The 18,564-nt window shown below is 37.8% G+C and overlaps 1 protein-coding gene across 1 annotated transcript in view; it reads left to right on the top strand.

Annotated features, from left to right (window-relative positions):
• The window catches only part of STAU2 (staufen double-stranded RNA binding protein 2), a gene marked incomplete at its 5' end in the record, with an annotated part of 101,609 nt that overhangs the window by 5,624 nt on the left and 77,421 nt on the right, over positions 1-18,564 (top strand). Inside the window, 2 exons of the mRNA XM_009696087.1 lie at positions 1,878-1,938; positions 14,809-15,116. Coding sequence (XP_009694389.1) covers positions 1,878-1,938; positions 14,809-15,116 — 369 coding nt within the window. The remainder of the gene's footprint in view (positions 1-1,877; positions 1,939-14,808; positions 15,117-18,564) is intronic.

Below are 18,564 nucleotides of genomic sequence, written 5' to 3'. Positions count from 1 at the left end.
CACTCCTTCCCCAAGTCCTTTCATCCCCTTCCTCCTCCCATTAAAAAAAAAGCAAACCCAAATTCAACGTTTTTTCCTTAACCCCGGTGCATAAAACGTGACTCTGGTCATTGTTTTAATGAAGACCTAAGAGTGTTACAAGAGCCACGCACGGTGCTGATGGCAACACAGGTAAACAGGTAATCCAGGTAATGTGAAAAAGTAAAGGTTCTGCTCTTTTCAGAGGTCATCCGATTCCTGGAAAAATTCAGTAACGATTATGCAGAGCGCTGAGGAGAGCAATCTGAAAGTACCCTGGGAGACCTTTTGCAGCTGTCAGAATTTTAGTTCTATGGATGAGAATGGAGAGTTGCAATGTCTTCATTTTTTAATGTTTCCATCTTTTCGTTTGTTCTTGCCACTTTTATTCTTTTAGAGAGAAGAAAACCAGAGTAGATTGCATTCATGTGAGACAGCAGCACTAAGGATAACTTAGTGATAGATGAATTCTTCTTAAATTCCCCATCATGATCAAGTTAACAGTAAGAAGAGGAAAGAGGAGAGTCAGAAGTGTTCTTCTCATATTGTAGCAGCATGTTCGTGCTGATTTTCCTATGATGTTACAGATGCATGTTAAAGATTCATCACAAACCCATGCGGTTGTAACAGACAGCAGTAAATGCAAATGTATTTATAGATTTTGTATTGCTTATTCATTTGAAGAACATGAATAAAAGGAGTTATGTGAAATTAAAGTGCATGGAGGTGGATGACCAATTTGAGAACCAGCTCTAATGCCTATTGGCCCTTTCCACTAAATATATCCCGTTTTTATTGCATGCTACCCAGGCTGTGAGCACATTGGGATGTACACGATGAGGAAAGGCAGGGAAAGAATCATTGGAATTGCTGCTTTGCATAGTGCGCTCTTCCCTCCTCTTTCCCAAGGAACTCATATTATCTAGTAGTCTGCATTACAACGTCATAGTAATCTAAACAACCTTAACGCAACCTCCGAGATGCAGAGGCAGATTTCAGCTGGCTGATCCTCCTTCACATCTCTTCTGCTTTCCAATCAACCCCATCTTCCAGAGCAAATGATTACAACTTTGTCATGGCACATAGACTGCTTTGCTGCAAGTTTTTCTCTTTACGTATCAAATCCCAGTGAACTCTGAAAAGGATCATTTGTTTCACATTCATAGAGCTGTAAGCTTGGACTTGTTTATCCACATTTACATGTAAATCTAGAACGCTGCCATCTTATTTACTATGTAGGCTTCAAGAATGGCCTCATTTTGAACTACTGTGTTAATTGCTCCCCTTTTCTGTGTCAGAGTATTACTTGGAGTTAAACATAATAAAATTAAATTGAAGACGGTTAGCTTCCTGAAAAAAGTCTATATATTAAAATAATGGAAAATTGCAATATTTTTTTGCTTCCATTTCAGTAACTAAATGGGTTCCTAGCCAGTAAATATTTTAAAATTACACCCAAAGTACTTTTTGGTGTTTATGCATTCTTTCATAGGCAGATATTAGCATCTTCTTGGTTTAGAATGTAATTTCTCTGTTGTCCGTGTATGTTTTCTGTTGAGAGCTTCTTAAAACATTTGATTTTAAGTCTGATTTGGTAACATACTGAGTTGAGCCTAATCCTTGGGGAAACATTTGTATTTCAGTGTTAGGCAATAGTTGTTAATGTTTGTTCATGAAGGATACATTCCTCAAATAACCTATTTTAGACAAAAATTAAGATGTGTTAGCAAAATTTTGTGAGCAGATTTGGCAATCCCAAGTCATCCTTTTTAGAATCTTTCAACTACATTTATAAACATAATGTTCCGTTTAAGGAATAGTTTGCTCTTTACTTATTTGTCTTTTTCTACCTGTTTCAGCTTGGAGAAAACAAGAGTTGGAACGGCCAGAATGTTGGGTTTCCAGAGCCAACAAGTAACAGTAAGTGTTGCTTTCTAAATTTATATTTATTTTTATTTCCCTTTGTCTCTGTAGGATTTGGGTTGAGACAATTGAAATGCTTTTTGTAAATATTTTAGGGTTTCTGTTGCAATTAGATGAATTAACTCTTGAGTGTCCTCTGTGTGATTGTAGTTATGAATGAGTACAGGAGCAAGGAGATTTTTATTTACTCATTGAATCATTGAATCCTTCAGGTTGTAAGGGATTTTAAGAGGTCATCTAAACTGCCTGCTCAAAGCAAGGTCAGAATACAGAGTTCAAACAAGGTTGCTTGTGTCTTTTTTCCAGTTCTCCAAGGACGGATACTCCATAGCTTCTCTGGGCAGTGTGTTCCAATACTTAATTATCTTCACATTGAATTTTTTTTCCTTTTATCCCAGTCAGAACATCTCCTGTTTGTTTATGACTATCATCTCCTCTTCTTCTGCTACATACCTCAGTAATGTGCCTGACTCCATCTTTTTGGCAACCTCTTCTTAGGTATTGGAAGGCTGCTATTGGGTCACCCAAAGCAAACCACTGTCCTCTAAGCCTGATCATCCAAACATATTTTCATCATCTAGTAATTCATCTAACTAGACTCTAACATCACAGCTTGGATACAAGGATGCTGTGGAAGACATGATGTCAAAAGCCTTGCTAAAGCCAAGGTAGATGACATCCTCTGCTCCCTTCATTCATAAATCCAGTCATTTTATCATAAAAGGCCATCAGGTTTTTGAGACTGTTTTTTATCCTTGGTAAATTCATGCTGATTGTTCCCAATGGCTTTTTTCTCTTTTGTGTGCCCACAAATGGCTTTAAGAAGACGTACTGCATGATTTTTCCAGGGGCTAAAGTAAGGCTAACTAGCCTGCCTTTTTTGGTGGTGACGATGATGCCTTTCTCCAGGCATTGGAGACCTCCTGATATCTGTGACTTTTTGAAGATAGTAGAGAGTGGCTTCACGATGACATAAGCCAGTTAACACACTAAGATATATCCCATACAAGTCCAATGGACTTGTATGGGCTGAAAATTTCTCAAAACATCCCTGACTCTGATTGGGTTCTGCTGTTGGTAGATTCTCTCTTCCTTAAGCTGACCCTATAGACACAAAGACCCAGGAGACCCTGTTGGTGTAGACCGACTTCAGTTTCACTGCAACAGGTAATGAATAGGACAGACCTTTGTGACTTTATAACTAGATTTTTGCTGTTTAGAGTGGTAAAGATAATATAAATAGCGCTTTCTTCACTTTTCTGTGAGCCCTGGATCCTTCTCTAGAACTGTGTTGAGTTTGAACTTCTTAAGAGTCCCAAACATTATCTCCCTCAACTAAGGATTGTACTAGAGACAGATACACATGAGCTACCTTCTGGTTTTTGCCTATATACATCTGAAGGACATGGTCCTAAAAGCAGGTTTTGAGGGGTTCAGTAGTGTTCCAGTATATATGCAGTCTTCCCAGTCACTAGACCTGCGGAATAATTTGTGCTTCAACTTACACAAAAGTTTGCCAGTATTTAAAGTGATCTTGGATTCAGCACATACCAGTGTGTTTCCCTGAAAGGAAGGATTCTACAGGATCTAAGACTTCTTATTAGTTGCTTCCTTCCAGCCCTATCATCAATCCCCATCAATACTTCTAGAAGATTTCTGTTTGCATTGTCAAAATCTCTTAGGGACATGGCCTGTGAAGCATCTTCAAATGTTAACATCTTCAGATGTTAACATATTGGAATTTGGGGTAGCAGAATAAGACCTCTAGATTTTCTCTCGTATCCTTGCAGTGTCTTTTAGCAAAGATATTTATAGATGACATCAGAACCATCTACTATACCAACAAGAAAAAACAATCCCTTTCCCAGGCTTCATCTGGCAAGAAAACTTTTGCAGTTATACCTGTAAATCCAAATCTAAAAGGAGAACACAAAGGCAAACTCGCTCAACAGGAGACAAGATCAACAAAAATTATATTTTAAACCTGTGCTGACCCAAGAACTTACTTTTCACAGATTGACTTACTCACAGACCTTTTTGCAGCCATCACAGGCCATGGTACAGAAACAGGTTTTCGTTCTGGGTTGCTTTTCTAGTGCACAAAAGGCATTTCTACATGCTTTCATTTCCGTTCATCTGATCTCCAAGTAAATTGGAAATCAAAGGAGATGTAGCGATCATGTCAATAGACATAGAGCACTTCTTTCTGATGGTGCTGTTCAGAGACCGCTGTGCTTAATCCCTTAACTCCTTTTTTGAGGGTTCCAATCTAGAGGTAACATGAATAATAATTAACTGATTCAAGTGTATAATTTTTTTATTTCAGAGGAACTGTGCTATCCTTTTGCAAAATAGGAAGGGTTTGGACCCAAAATATTATCAACAGGCATATATTTTTTTACTGATTTTTTTAACTCTTCACCTTATAAAGGGCCTTTCTCTTCTAGAATATTTTCTTTAAAATTTACAGCTTAACTGTGATTTCCATATAAAGACATAAGAGGAAAATGAATATGTTACAGTTATGTAGAGGACAGACCAGTCTCTCTTCACCTTACAGTCTCATCCAGGATTCATGGAAGACCTAGAAATGCATTTTTCTTCTCTAAATGTGTTAATGGGATATCACCCCTGGCTGAATGAATTGCTAATAGGTCTTCCTTTTGAGTTTCTCATTGAAACCTCCCTTGGTATTTTGGATTTAAAATGGCCTTTCTGATAGAATTATGAATCTGCTGTATCAGTTGACACTCTATTAAAGTGTATTTTTATATAGAAAACCGCTGTAGTACTTTCCATACTGTAGATCTTTCAACATATAAATATCACACCATTTATTTGTGATATAGAGGAAGGAACCACAGATTCCCACATAGGGAACGTACAGAAGGTTTTTGTATGTTATTTAGGTAACCGGCAGGTTCCGTTGATCCCTTCCTACTGAATGGCTCTATGAAGAGGCCTGCTTTTCAGGATGCGACTGAGGTCAGGGGTTTGCCACATTTGGAGAAGATCTCTGCAGTGTCACCTGATATTGCTCACCACTTTTCCATAGACGTGTTTACTTGTTGAAGTGCTGTGCTAATAGGTAGTAGGGGGATGATCTGCTAGTACATGTTTACCTATGAGCACTTGCCCTGCTCTGCTTCTGGTAGAATATTAGGTGTTAGTTTCCCACACAGAGAATGCATAAAAAAATCCTGAAGAAGAATGAGTATTATTAAGAGGTTTCTCTGCACTTTTTTTTCCCTAAGCTCTGGAGTCCAAGATAACTTGAGCTTTGTCGTCAAGGAGAACTGAGGAAATTTGAAGTGTCTTCTCCTTTTGAATAAATGAAATCACTTGCATGTGTGATCTCTCATGCCCCTGTGAACTGCAGGGTTTTTTTAAGGCAGTTCCAAACAAGTTCCACTGTTTGAGATCAAAAATGTCACGTCTTTTTGGGTATCAATGTGCTAGTTTATATTTAAGAGCAACAGTTGCTGGTAGGTGAATCTACTCATGCAGTGTCATCCTTATTGTAGGAGGTTTTAAAGAGAGCAAATGAAGCAGCTTAGAATCATTGAATAGAATCATTACGGTTGGAAGAGACCTCAAAGATCATCAAGTCCAACCATATACTTCTTCCCTTCTACATCCTTCCTTATAAGAGAAACATACAGTTTGCATTTGTTGTTACCCTAAAACCAAACTTCCAGTGGTCTTGGAAATCCAAGACTCTCAGATTGCTACATCTACCATTTGGCAGCTCTTATTCAGATTTTTAGTAATTTTATTTCAGGAAAACTATTGTGTCCTGCTAGGACAGCGTGTTGTGCATCAGTTTCCTTTTGCAGGCAGATCCTCTTTCTTTGTGTACATAAGGCACTGTGTTTCCATCCGAAACTGTGTCAAATAAACCTGGAATAGTAAAGTGAAGTTGTATACTTTAGTGCAACAAAACCAAAAATCCTAATTGTTATAGCTTTTAGTACAGTTGAAGAAGAAATTTTGTTGTATCCTTATTATGTAGTTTGGTTTTGCTGAGGAATACCCTCCTACGTACCCACTCACTGCATTTTTAGTGTTCCCTATTAAATAGCCTTGGAAATTACTTTCTCCTGTTCCCCTCCCGCATGTTACTTTTGCAGCTATCACTGCGGCAAATTTCACTTCTGTTCCTCCTACTCGCTGGCAAAGCTTCTTCCCACAGGTTTACTTCTTTACCTTTCCTCTTCAATTCACAGTCGTAAAGCTGAAACAAGAAGCTATTCATTTCCTGCTTTGGGATATCGTAGACAGTTTTCTAAGAAAGTTGGGTGAGTTTTTTGCCCTGATGCTTCTAGAAGAGACTTTGAGACACGGTGGGCAGAGCACAAGCATTTGCAGCTCATACAGGAGCTGTTTACTGTCAACAGAAAGCTTGATTTTCTCCATGGATTTGACTTAAGCAGTTATCAGCAAAAACAAAACATGAAACAAATGAACAATCCCAAGGCAAAGTGCATTTTCTTGGGAACGTGTTTTGGTTTTGTGTTTCTGGATGGGGTAACTGCAAATACTGTATGGTACCTGTTCTAGGAGAAGCTGTAGATGAGCTACGAAGAACCAAAATATAAAAATAAAAGGAAAAAGTAACAGTGTTCTATATTATAATTCTAACAAGGAAAAAAATGACCCTAACTGTTCTTATATGTTCCCCACCCTCAATTTTCCATAGTATAGTTTTCCCTTATCTATTTCCAGCAATTTTGGGAGTCACAAAGTAAGTACTGAAAAACTAATAAGAATTTAAAAAGTACTCTCAGACCAATCCTACCTCTCTGTAAAGGACACGCTCTTTGTTTTTCTTGCCTAACATTTTATTACTAGAGATTAATGCATGACTTTACAGTCTTTGTTCTTCTGAGTACATCTGCTCCTGCTGTTTGTTCACCACCTGAAATCATAATCATTTGTTTGTGACATCACAATTAGTTACTGTGAAGATGATTAGATTGTCACCAGCAGATGATTATGATTTCAGATGGTAAATGAGCAGCAGGAGCAGATGATCTCCTAAGGAACAAAGATATTTGATCTCATGCAATTGTTCTCAGTTAAAAAAAAAAAAAAAAAGCAATGAGAAAAAAAGCAAATAGATATTCAGAAGAGTTTCTTAAATCTGTGATGAGGAAATGTGAGCATTTTTCCATAAATAACATGCATTTTAGTATTTTTAAATATCTACTTACATAGCAAAAGATTAAGAATATAAGAAATATGAAAATACATAGTGTTATTGTAAGCCTTAACTGTATGGTTACATTCAAATTCTTACTTAGATGTTTCTTTACTAGTTTTTTGGGGAGAAAATAAATGCAAAATAATGTATTTATGAAATTTTGCATACTAATACATCTTCACTTTGGAGGAAACAGGATTTATGTGAACTTTATAGTTCTAGCCCTCACTAGTTTTATAAAGACTTTTTTCTATAGTTCTCTACACCTTTATTTTTTGACTGGGGATTTTGGTGAAGATTTCCTGTAGATAATTTAATACCCCTGTATTTCCATGAACAGTAACTGAAGTCTACAATTTGGGAATAAAATTTTTGGTTTGTATTTCAGACATTTTTAATTGGAATTTATGTGTTACATTTTGCTGAAATATGTAATTCTTTCGGGTGTACTTCAAAGGTGATTTGTATGCGGTTTTGCTCACCGAGTGCTGCTGTTTCATTGGACTTCACTTTTGAATTGCTTCCAAATGTACAATTATAATACACTCTTGCTAGGAGTTAGATTGATACGTCACTAAACATTTGTTGAATTCTTTGTCATTCTGAATAGAAACCGTGGTAAGAGCAGTTAACACCACCATTTATTTGATGAAGCACAGGCCGCAAACCAGTAGCTTTGGGGTTTTTTGTTTTGTTTTGTGGTGGTTTTTTTTAGCAAACATGCTGTCAGGTGAACATTATACCATCACTGTGTGTTTCAGGGAGTCGTTCCATCAGCTGAGCCACTTGTCTACACTCTGTATGTCTCACAACCTCGGCTGGAGTCTCTTATAGTAGTCCGTTATGTTTCAATAACACCTTGCCTCTGTAGCTGCTGGGTTGATGTGCTAATTTTAAAAAAAAAATCCATCCCATCTTCTAGCAAGAGTCTGAGAGAACTAGATTTTTTTTCTAACTGAAGACACAGGAAAGTTAAATTTAGAAGCAGAGGAGATTTGTCCAATTTTATTTCTTCCCTGAATTACTGAAGCTAGGAAATCTATGCTGTATTTGACATTATATAATAATTACTGTGTTATTTTTCAGTTTCATCTAGCAATGAGAATGAGATAATAATTTATCCAGAATAATACCAATTAAATACAACTTGCATATATTTTTTTTGAAATAGTTGAAAAAAACTTGTAAAACACCTAATAGTAAAAAACACCTCATATTAACAAACAAGGAAGGGAGTGTGGTTAACTTTTCCATGCTGTTTTGAGAACTAGAGGCAAGATCCAAATTAGCATTTTTGTGTGTAAGTGGGATTTGTGCACAACTCAGGTGTGTAAGACCACAACTGGAATTGGTTCCTACTCCTTTCCCCACGTTTCTTTGCTGAGTTTAGAGTACAGGGTCCATTTCTAAAGTACCTAGTGTTTTAAACACCTGCCTAGAAAGTTGGGAGACTTAAGATTTCATTTCCTTCTTCACTAGAAGGGGTGCAGAGTAATCTGGATAAATGGCAGCTGCCTTTTGGAGATGTGTATCTAACATCATGATGATTTGCAGACAGAAGATAAAAAATCAGATGCTGTCCAAATGCAAGAAATCCACAGAGAAGCAATGATCTAAAGGAATGAGGACTTTGTAGCCTGTCTGTTGACTAAAGCACTTATGAGTGAAGGTGCAGATAAGTGTCCTGGTGTTCCCTGGCTGGTTTACAGATACATTTTGCGTATTTTAGATCCAGGGTGAAAACAAAAGAAAAAAGGGTTGCAAACAGCCTGCTGCCTGGTTCTTAGGTAGTATGGATTGTGGATATGTAAGAAACATACATGCACTGTGAGGCTTGTGGTTTGGATGCCCTCAGGCTGAGAAGGAACCCAAGTCAACTTTCTAGGAGACTGCTTAACCATTAAGGTCTTGATGTATAAAATGTTTAAAGAGGGAACCGCCACTATGACAGTAGATAACCATCTCTGCAGGTAGAGATAATTTCTGAGAAATCCTTTTGCTTTTTCAGGTCCCCTAAACTTCCTGTATGAATGACCTTTGTTCAAGATTGCTAGTCTATTCCTTTGAAAAAACCTGCATGTGAAATAGCAATGAAGAGCTCTTTTGTGATGTTGACTCTCAAATTCAGATTTAATAATGTAATTCTGCAAATTATCTGCATTTGGATTTCTGTGTTCAGCTAAGCAAACGGAGCAGTATCACACGATTAACCTCAACGCTGTGTTTCTCTAAATAATTTTCACTTTTCTGAAGTCTTTTCTCCTTTTCTTACTCCGTTCCCCGCAACCTGGAACCCACCACGTACCTCATCCTTACTCCTGGATAATAATGTCCTTGAAGAATTGAATCGCTTGAGCTGAGGCTTTATTGCTATCAGAACCAAAACTTAATCCACCATTCTCTCCTCCGTCGCCTTTCTTACATGAAACATCTTATCCCTATGACTTCCACTCCCCCACCGCTTTCTCCTCCTCTGATTTCACCTTCACTCTTACCTATGCTGTGCTTGTTGATGTCCCCCTTGATCTTCTTAAGGCTTCAGCGACCTCTCTGTCCTTGTCTGGTAGACTTGCTCATTCTTTCCTCTCTTCTAGGTGTGGGTCATGCCTTTGTTTTCATCATCACAATTCTCATTCCCCACTTAATCTGTTAATGAATAGTCTTGCCTGCGCAGGTCACCTCCGATTGCACTTAGGCACTCTCCTAATTGCTTTAGCCCCTCAAAAACCACTTTCTTGCAGCTTTTACAAGCACCTTGATCTGCCAGCTCACTAGCTTGATTTGCTCTTGCTGATCCTCTTTACTGATAAGAATACTGTCCTTTCTATTGCACTTAAATTGGTTCTTTTCAGAACCTCCTTCACCTTAATCTTAGTTTATCTGGTACACTGATATATTGTTGGAAGATTACGATGCAGAAATTATCATGTAAAAATAATGTAGGTGTTTTGTCTGTCTATTGGAATATTTCATACAATATCCTGTAGAAATTCCCCACTGCAAACACTAGGTCTTATTTTTACCAAGATCTATTGGTCCCAAGCAGGAGTAAATCTGTAGGAGATTTCAGAGGACTTTCCTCACGAGTTAAACACCAAAAGTTAGAGAAATGTGTACAATCTAAGTCTCCTGTGATACTGCAATTTCCTTTTTGGCTGTACAGAAAATGTTCCAGTGAAATTAAGGATAACGATTGAAAGTTGAATGTTAAAATGAAAATTTCAGCTTTTCATGTTTTCTGATCTTCCTGACCAAAGTAGAAAATTGGAAATGGGATACCAGTGGTACCAGTGTAGACAGTAATACCTGTGAGTGTGCAGGCAACACTGTCATCACTCTGAACTTTTCTTAACTTAGTAGCCCACTGCTGGGGGGTGACTTGTCATTGTCCCCATATCAGCAGAGTCCATTTTTGCAGAGTCTTATTACACTGAGGCTCATTTGGTGATATTGTCAGTCGTTCTTCTTCCTCACCCCATTCCCCATGCAGAAAGTCCCTCCGATGGATAGTTTTCTTTTCCATGAACTCCAGAAGGAGTGAAGGTCCGGACAATGGGAGACCCTTTTGTAGAAAGGTCCTCCTGTCTTCCCAGCCAAGGGGACCCTACAGAGAAAGGGTTAGGAATAAAAAGAACACCACTCCAACAGATCTTTTGGAGACTGCCTCTACTACTGCTTCTATGAAAAGAAGGGGGATCAAAGCACCAAGGTTACACTTCATGGGGAAGGCTTGAGAAGGGTAGTTGGGTCATTTTGTATCTTAAGCGTACGTTTGCCTTGGAGTCTAAACCGTTTGCAGTTGTCTAGTATGTGACAGCAAAAGCAGACAATGGAAGATCAAGAAATTTATTCTTAGGTAAGAGAGGTCTTTGGTGTGGAGTTTTCGGAGACTTCAGAAGATTGCAAGAGACTGCTAACAATTACTGCCAAGGATGAATAAGACATGTTTTTCAAATGTTAGTGATTACATTGCACAGCTAGTCTGCATATTTTCATAGCGCATTTGCCCACAGGTTTAAATGATATAAATGGAAATTATTTTAACGTGTTTCATGAATGTACCTCTAAGTTAATGTCCAGCAGAAGGTGCAATGTTCTTGGTCCAAACAGTAGTATTGTAGATCCTTTGACTCCCAATAATTACGATGCTACCTTTGGAGTATGGTGAAGTTAGTACGGGATAAATATTTAGTGGACACAAAAATCCGATTTTTTTTAGCTGAAAGACTAACAAAAATGTGAAAATATTCACCTCCTGCAATGCATAAATGTGTTAGAGGATAGTGTTTCTTTCTCCCATGTTTTTTATTAAAGTGCTTGTTTGAAGACTAATTAAGATAACTTCTGAAGAGTTCTTTTGTTCTTACGCTTACTCCTCTGTTGATGTCATACTCCTTGTCTTATGAAAACTACTACTGTAACTAAACTTATATATATATATATACACACTGTTCTACAATACAACAGAGTTGAATTAAGCAGACAACAGTAAGGAATGATATTTTAAAAAAATCCTCTGTAGTATATTAAACATAGGTAAAGAATTACAATTAATATATGCTTGATAGAAGTTTTCAAAGAGACCAAGTTTTTATTGGCTTTTTAAAACAAGTTTGTAAGAAGCTTCATGAAACATAGGCCCTGAATGTAAAAAGTTAATAGCTTGCAACTATATTAATGTAATGTCTAGAATATTACATTACTTTGTTTCCAGAGATAATCAATGATGGTAATATAATATCTGCCTCTCAGAGCCAATGTATGATTTAAATTAATTGTTGCTTATAAAGCACTTTGAAGTCTTTAGCAGAAAGGTGTTGCATAAATGTAAAAGTACTATTATTAATTTAACATCACCATTAGAGTAAAGTCAGTACTTTAGGAGCATTTGCTGTACTCTGTTCAATATCTTTTTATTCATCATATGCTGCATATTAGTTATTTTAACATTTAGAAAGCTTAGTAATCTGGAAGTATTCCAAACCATTGTTCCAGACAGCAGTTAGATATTTGGGTGGATCATGTAAAAACAGTGAAATGGCTGAGAAAGCATGTAAAATGTTTGTTTTAAGTAATATTACATCAATGGAACAGACATCTGCAGCACTGGACTTGATTTGAAACCTCTTTAAACTTTTTTTAAGTTAACGTTGTACTATGTTTTCCTAAAATTGATTGGGGGGGGCTAATATCATATTATTTCTAAAGAAGTATACTGTTTTAGCTTTTGTTCAATTTTCATTTCTGTTTCTCAAATATTTGTGGGAAATCAGATTTACAGTGGGCAGGTTTTAAGGACTGCAGCACTGGACTTGATTTGAAACCTCTTTAAACTTTTTTTAAGTTAACGTTGTACTATGTTTTCCTAAAATTGATTGGGGGGGGCTAATATCATATTATTTCTAAAGAAGTATACTGTTTTAGCTTTTGTTCAATTTTCATTTCTGTTTCTCAAATATTTGTGGGAAATCAGATTTACAGTGGGCAGGTTTTAAGGAGGTGGTGAACCCCTGCCACTCAATATTATTGTTGCTGTTTGGTTTTGTAACCTAACATCAACTATCGATATCTGTATTACCTATTTGAGTTTTCATTCGTGTTACTTCTTACATAAGACTATTTAAAAATATGAGCAGTGATAGGCCTTGAGGTTATAGCCTCAGAAAAGGGTGTAAAATCCCTATAAACGTATAGGGATTATGCGCTATAAAATAATGCTGCATGTTTACACAGTTGTTGTTATCTATAAGATTATATTCTAAGTTGTCCCAAATGGAGAAAAAGACATTTTAGGGACCCTGTCCTCCACCATTCCCAGTAGCATTGTCTTGAGTTTGTGCTTAGCTCTAGAGTTCAGCGCAGACTCTGCTGGCTTCGGAGCCAGTTGTAAGACTGGGTAAAACACCTCTAAAGTTAGAGTTCAGGATCCAGCCGAGCTCCCCAGCCCCACAAAGGTAGGCGGGGAGGGCAATCAGGTGACTAACAGATACGTCTTTGTGAATGGTATAAGCTGATGTTCCAGCTTCCTGAAAGCAACATTAATTTAAAAGTCAAATGTGTGAGTAAATCAATTAAAGGATTCACTTGTAAGCAGGGTGCTGAGTCAGCAGCAAGGGAGTTCGATTTTCACCATGTAGTTGCAAATGAGGATATTATTACTGGTAATATTTTTTGAGTCTTCTCCTTGTGGTAGACATTTTATTTCAAAATACTACTTGCACTATTAGGATTAGAGGAATCCTTTGTAGGTAACTGGAAATTAATTTTCTTCTCTTCTTTGAGCTTATTCTACGTTCTGAGATGAATGTAACATGTACTGCAAATGAATTAAGCATTGAACCTTTGATTTCTCTTGGGATCACTAAATCAGTTAACCAACAGGTTTATCATCCCTAGAACGAAATGCCATATGGCTCAGGTTCGCCCATGTTATTTTCAGATATATGCTAGAAGATTAAAGTATGCTATTAATATGAAATTACGTATTTCAAGCTCATTTTTCAATTTATTAGTAGTAAGGAAGAGGTTTTCCTCTTATATCAGCAAACTGGGCACTCATGTTTCCAACAAACACTTCATTGTATATGAGAAGTAGCAAACTTCAGACTTAATTCTGCACATTTCCATGCACGAGAATATCAGCAAAACCGATCAAGTATTATGTTCTCCTGTTTCCAAGCAGGTTTAGGGTTGAGATGTTTTCTAAAAAATACATGAAAAATTCTGAAACATAACCAAATTATCCCTAATTTACATGTCACTGGAAATACTGAAAAGTAATTCACATAACCAACTTGTAACTCCTATTGATATTAATGATGATTGTTTGATATTGATATTAATGATTGCCATTGATATCAATGATGACACATACGTACTTTCCTTGTTCCGTACAAGTGTTGTCCAAGGCAAGTAGCTATTTGCAAACTATAGGATGCCATATGTGCAGCTAAATAAATAAATTAATGAATTCCTCTTTGCTGAAGAGCACTCCATCACATAAGAGTCATTAGCCCCATAACAAGGTGGCTGCAGGGCAATTTAAGGTTATTTAAGCACAGGCCGCCCTTGTAGTTCAGCAAACACTTTAAGCCAACGCTTGAGGCAGGGCAGCTACGCTGCATGAAGCCGTCCTACCCTTCTTTTGCCTCCAACAGCTCCTTCTCCTGAGCATCATTGCGTGGTCCTACAGGTGCTGGGGCTGGCACAAGCGATGGAGCAGCTGGAGGTGGGAAAGGAAAGAACTACTTCTGGTGGTGACGGTGCTGACGCGGGGTAGTTTAAATGATTTGTGAAATAGCAGCCGAAATTATTGTGGCAGGTAGGAGACAGAAGATTGTAATGAAATAAAAATTGGGCTACTGTTTTGAAGTAGCAGCTGTTCCTCGTAGTTTGTAGATCTCCAAACCTTCTTTGTTCACGTCGTGTATCCTGTGCTAGCCACAGTTTTAAAGTCCAGGTTTGTACCTGCTTAAAAAGAGTTGGGGAGGAGGAAGAAGAGGGGCACTTCAGATCTGCTTTGTTTCTAAATAAATGATGCAGTTTCATTTACAGTTACTTCAAAATGCTTCCTTTGTTTTCCACTGCAAAATATGTGAATGAAAATTGTCTGCACGTCAAACCCGTTCTAGAGTAGTGAGAACGATCTTTGTTTTTATTTTCAGCACCAAAGGGAATACTCCATCTCTCTCCTGATGTTTATCAAGAGATGGAAGCAAGCCGCAACAAATCAGCCCCTGGTACCACTGTAAGCTATTTGTCGTCCAAAGAAATGAGCCAGACTTCTAGCTCTTTCTTCAGCATATCTCCTACAACAAATAGCACAGCGACGATTGCCAGGGAACTTCTCATGAATGGAACGTCCCCAACTGCCGAAGCCATAGGTCTAAAAGGAATATCTCCTGCTTCCCCCTGTTCTGCAGTGCAGCCTTCAAAACAGCTGGAGTATTTGGCAAGGATTCAAGGCTTTCAGGTATGGGAGGGGGAAAATGAAGCTCTTCAGCCAGAATCATAGCATTGCCATCAAGGTTTCACTCTTGCCCTCTTGAACATGGGCATGCATGTAACTTATCCTGTAAAATTAGCTGGTGTCCGAGGCAGTTTCTGGGTCCAGGAGATACAGCTCTGCACCAATACACATGTCCCTCCTTCTCTTTTTTGTTCCTTCCTTCCACTCACCTTACTGCAGGCCATCTTTCTCTCCTTTGTTTATTCTCCCTAAATAATTAAAGGCTTAAATTATGCTTTTTACTTGCACTTGTTTGAGAGTCTTCACCTCTTGGCATTAGAGGCTTTACATCCTGCTCTGGTGTTGGTTTCTCTCTTCAACTCTGATCCAGAAGGTACTGACGCGCAGCCGTAACTTTGCGTTGTGTCTTCTGGGCCAGGTCGTTAAAGCCGTTACTCTGCTTCCCACCCTTAGCTGTAACCTGTAGAACAACATTTTGATCAGAAGGTGCAGCCTGGGAGCAGACCTGGTGTCAGAGCAATGCAGAATGTTTTTGACATCAGAGTCAATATTAGAGAATGTAAGATGAACCGCGCTGAGTCGGGCCCAGGAGTCCTTCAGCACTGGTAACCTGTACCCAGCAATGGCCAATACCCCACATTTCGTAGGACATTGGCAGCCTCTGTAGTACATCCAGTCATTTCTGCAGTGTGGCAGGTGGGAAAAGAAAGCCTCTGCCCGATCACCATTACATGCAAAATTACACACAAAATTCCACATGTAGTAGTTTAGAATAGAAATAGTAGCTCATTTTACTGTGTTGCACCATCGGAGAGTAGGATCAGCTATCTAGAAATATCCTGTCATAGGTTTTTATTTTGATTTATTTTAGTTTTTTGTTGTTTTGTTTTGGTTTTTTTTTCCTTTTCAGAGTTGTGAATTTGTTTCATTTGGAAAGTTGGTTTCGTATGTTCTAGCATATGTAATTTGATCATATAACCAAATTCTGGAAACGGGAGGTTTCTGTTTTACATGCCTGATAATGATTTTTTTTCATCCAAGCCCATGTAATTTACAAACTGTGCAGTTGTTGGAAGTGATTTAAAAGAGGCTGCCAGAATTCGAGAAATAGTGTCAGGTGTTCTGTTGGCGTAAGCAGCGTAGTTAAATTACATTTGTGTACATCAGATATCGCCGGTTGTGGATTTCACCTAATGCTGTTTCTGTCTAAAACGTAGATTCAGCTTTCTTTTGGTCTTCATTTTTAAAATCTTGGTTTTGATTCATTAGTTTGAATGTCTCTTAATGCAAGAAACAGTAAAAGCCTAAGCCTCCCCGTAGTAGAGTTAAGCTGCTAATAGGAATTCACTTTTCCTGAGTTCCATTTGTTACCTGCCTGCAGTAGAAACAGATGAATTCTGATGAAAAGAAACTCAATCCCTGAAGTTTTCACTGCTCGCTTTCACATCTTGTCAGATTGCTTGTGTCTACTAGTAACACTTTATTTTCATAGACCTGATGCACAATTTATGTTACTGTTTTGACTCCTACTTGCCTACAGTATGTGGTTACTGTAAAATGATGAGTTGTGTCTGTCCTGGTTTTTTTCATGCTTTGATTCTAGATGCTTATGTAGAAATTGTTTTTAAAGGGTCTTACTTTGAGCCAAAAAATATAATCCGTTTCATCCGTGAACTAGACTACTACTTTTTACTTGGCCCTGATACAAACCGCGGAGTTTGGTAGAGAATCTCGATTATTAACGTCTGTCCGCTGTGTATGTAACTGATGGTTTTACATCATCTTAGCGTGCTTTTTTAACACCTCGCTTGACTTAAGCCTGGTATCGATGTGAAACTCGGCCACAGCTGAGCCGAGGTGGAGCAGTGAACAGAATCTCTGTGGGAAATGGCTCAGTGGCCTGGCAGGTGCATAGCACAGGTCTCTTCACCATTTCAACCTAGAAAGCTCTTTGTGTTTAAGAGTTTAAAAGCTGATTTCTTTACAAGTTAACTTTCTCAGGCATATTTACTAAGTAGAAAACTACTGCATTTGCAAACAGCTAGCTTGTTTCATGTTTCCTGAATGACCCAAAATGATTTTAAATTGTTAGCATGTATTTGTATTCTGGTCCGGATGATAACCATAGTTTTTGTCTTTCATTGAAGAACGTATACATTCTGTTCTGTTACAATGTATTTTTGAATTTAAAAAAAAAATCAATAAATACTCATATGATGTTTCATTTGTAAATGTAAAAAAAATGTTATTTGGTTATTTGAATGGTTTTTTTGAACTTCTTTAGCTACAGGGGACACATCTTTAAAATGTGGTTATTTAATTTAAATTCTTCTAAACTGTTTGTATATGATCTATGATCTTAGCCATCTTCTATTGTAAGCCCTTAATATTAAGAGTTATTGGGACCAGTGTGTGGAAAAGTACTAAAAAACCTACATTTTTATGTTTTGTGGCTTCTTATTCTAAAGATACTTGTAATTGATAAGCAGCAGTTCAGTGTCACTGAAAAACAGGTGCTTAGGTTGGATACTTTCAAGGCTCAGGCTTCAAATTACCAGCGATAATTAAACACAAATATTTCAAGCAAGCCTTTACAAACTCTGAATAAAGCATTTTTAGTGCTTGCTTCATATTCATGAATATGATCTACCGGTTAAGTCTTTTGCAGACTTTGCCTGGAGATTGTTTAAGGGAAAATTCAGCTTTGGTAAAATTGTTGTTTTTAAGTGACTCTGTGGTATTTTGGTCATTGTTTTGTAACTAGATTAGGAAAGTTACAGTTATTTTTGCTGACTGTTGAAGTGCAGTAAATTATTCAGAGAGTTTGTTTAAATGGAAACATTTAGAGAAGCTGTTTACACATGAATAAGTTGAGCCTCCAGTTTTTACTGAGGCAAAACACAAGTTGCAGGTAGTCCAGGAGGAAGTTCCCCTGGGAGTTTCCATGAAGCAAAGATCGTAAAATTTAAAAAGCCATGATTGAGTGCCCACAGTCAGTCCCAGTGCGCGGCTGCAACCGTACTTGGCTTGCTGCGTTGGCAGAACTTAGCAACCTTAACTTTTTCTCCATAGTGGCTACATAATAAAACCTCACACAGGATATAGTTTCTACGTGATGTATTCCTTTGATTGCAATGATTAATGGTTACACAATTTATATCTTTTTTTTTTTTTCCCCCGCCTCCTGCATTTGTTTAGTGGTTAACTGTTCCATTTTATGCAATGATGGATTTAAATGTTGTTGGGCATTTCTAAATGTTTCTCATTTCCCCAACCAGCAGCAAAGGCGTACGTTTCTGAGTGACTGTACACAGGAGAAGTCCTGCTGGATGCTCAAGAGTCAGGTTTACTTGTGGCACATGTATTTCAGTGCATGGTTTCGAATTGTTGGCAGAGGTGGACATAAACTTAATTTCCGCACTAGCATTAGGGTTGACACTGGGCTCAAACC

Source organism: Cariama cristata, unplaced genomic scaffold (genome assembly GCF_000690535.1).
Source record: "Cariama cristata isolate BGI_N322 unplaced genomic scaffold, ASM69053v1 scaffold15682, whole genome shotgun sequence".
Lineage (NCBI taxonomy): Eukaryota > Metazoa > Chordata > Aves > Cariamiformes > Cariamidae > Cariama > Cariama cristata.
The sequence above is the reverse complement of the archived record's forward strand: the minus strand, read 5'-3'. Positions and strand labels throughout refer to the sequence as shown.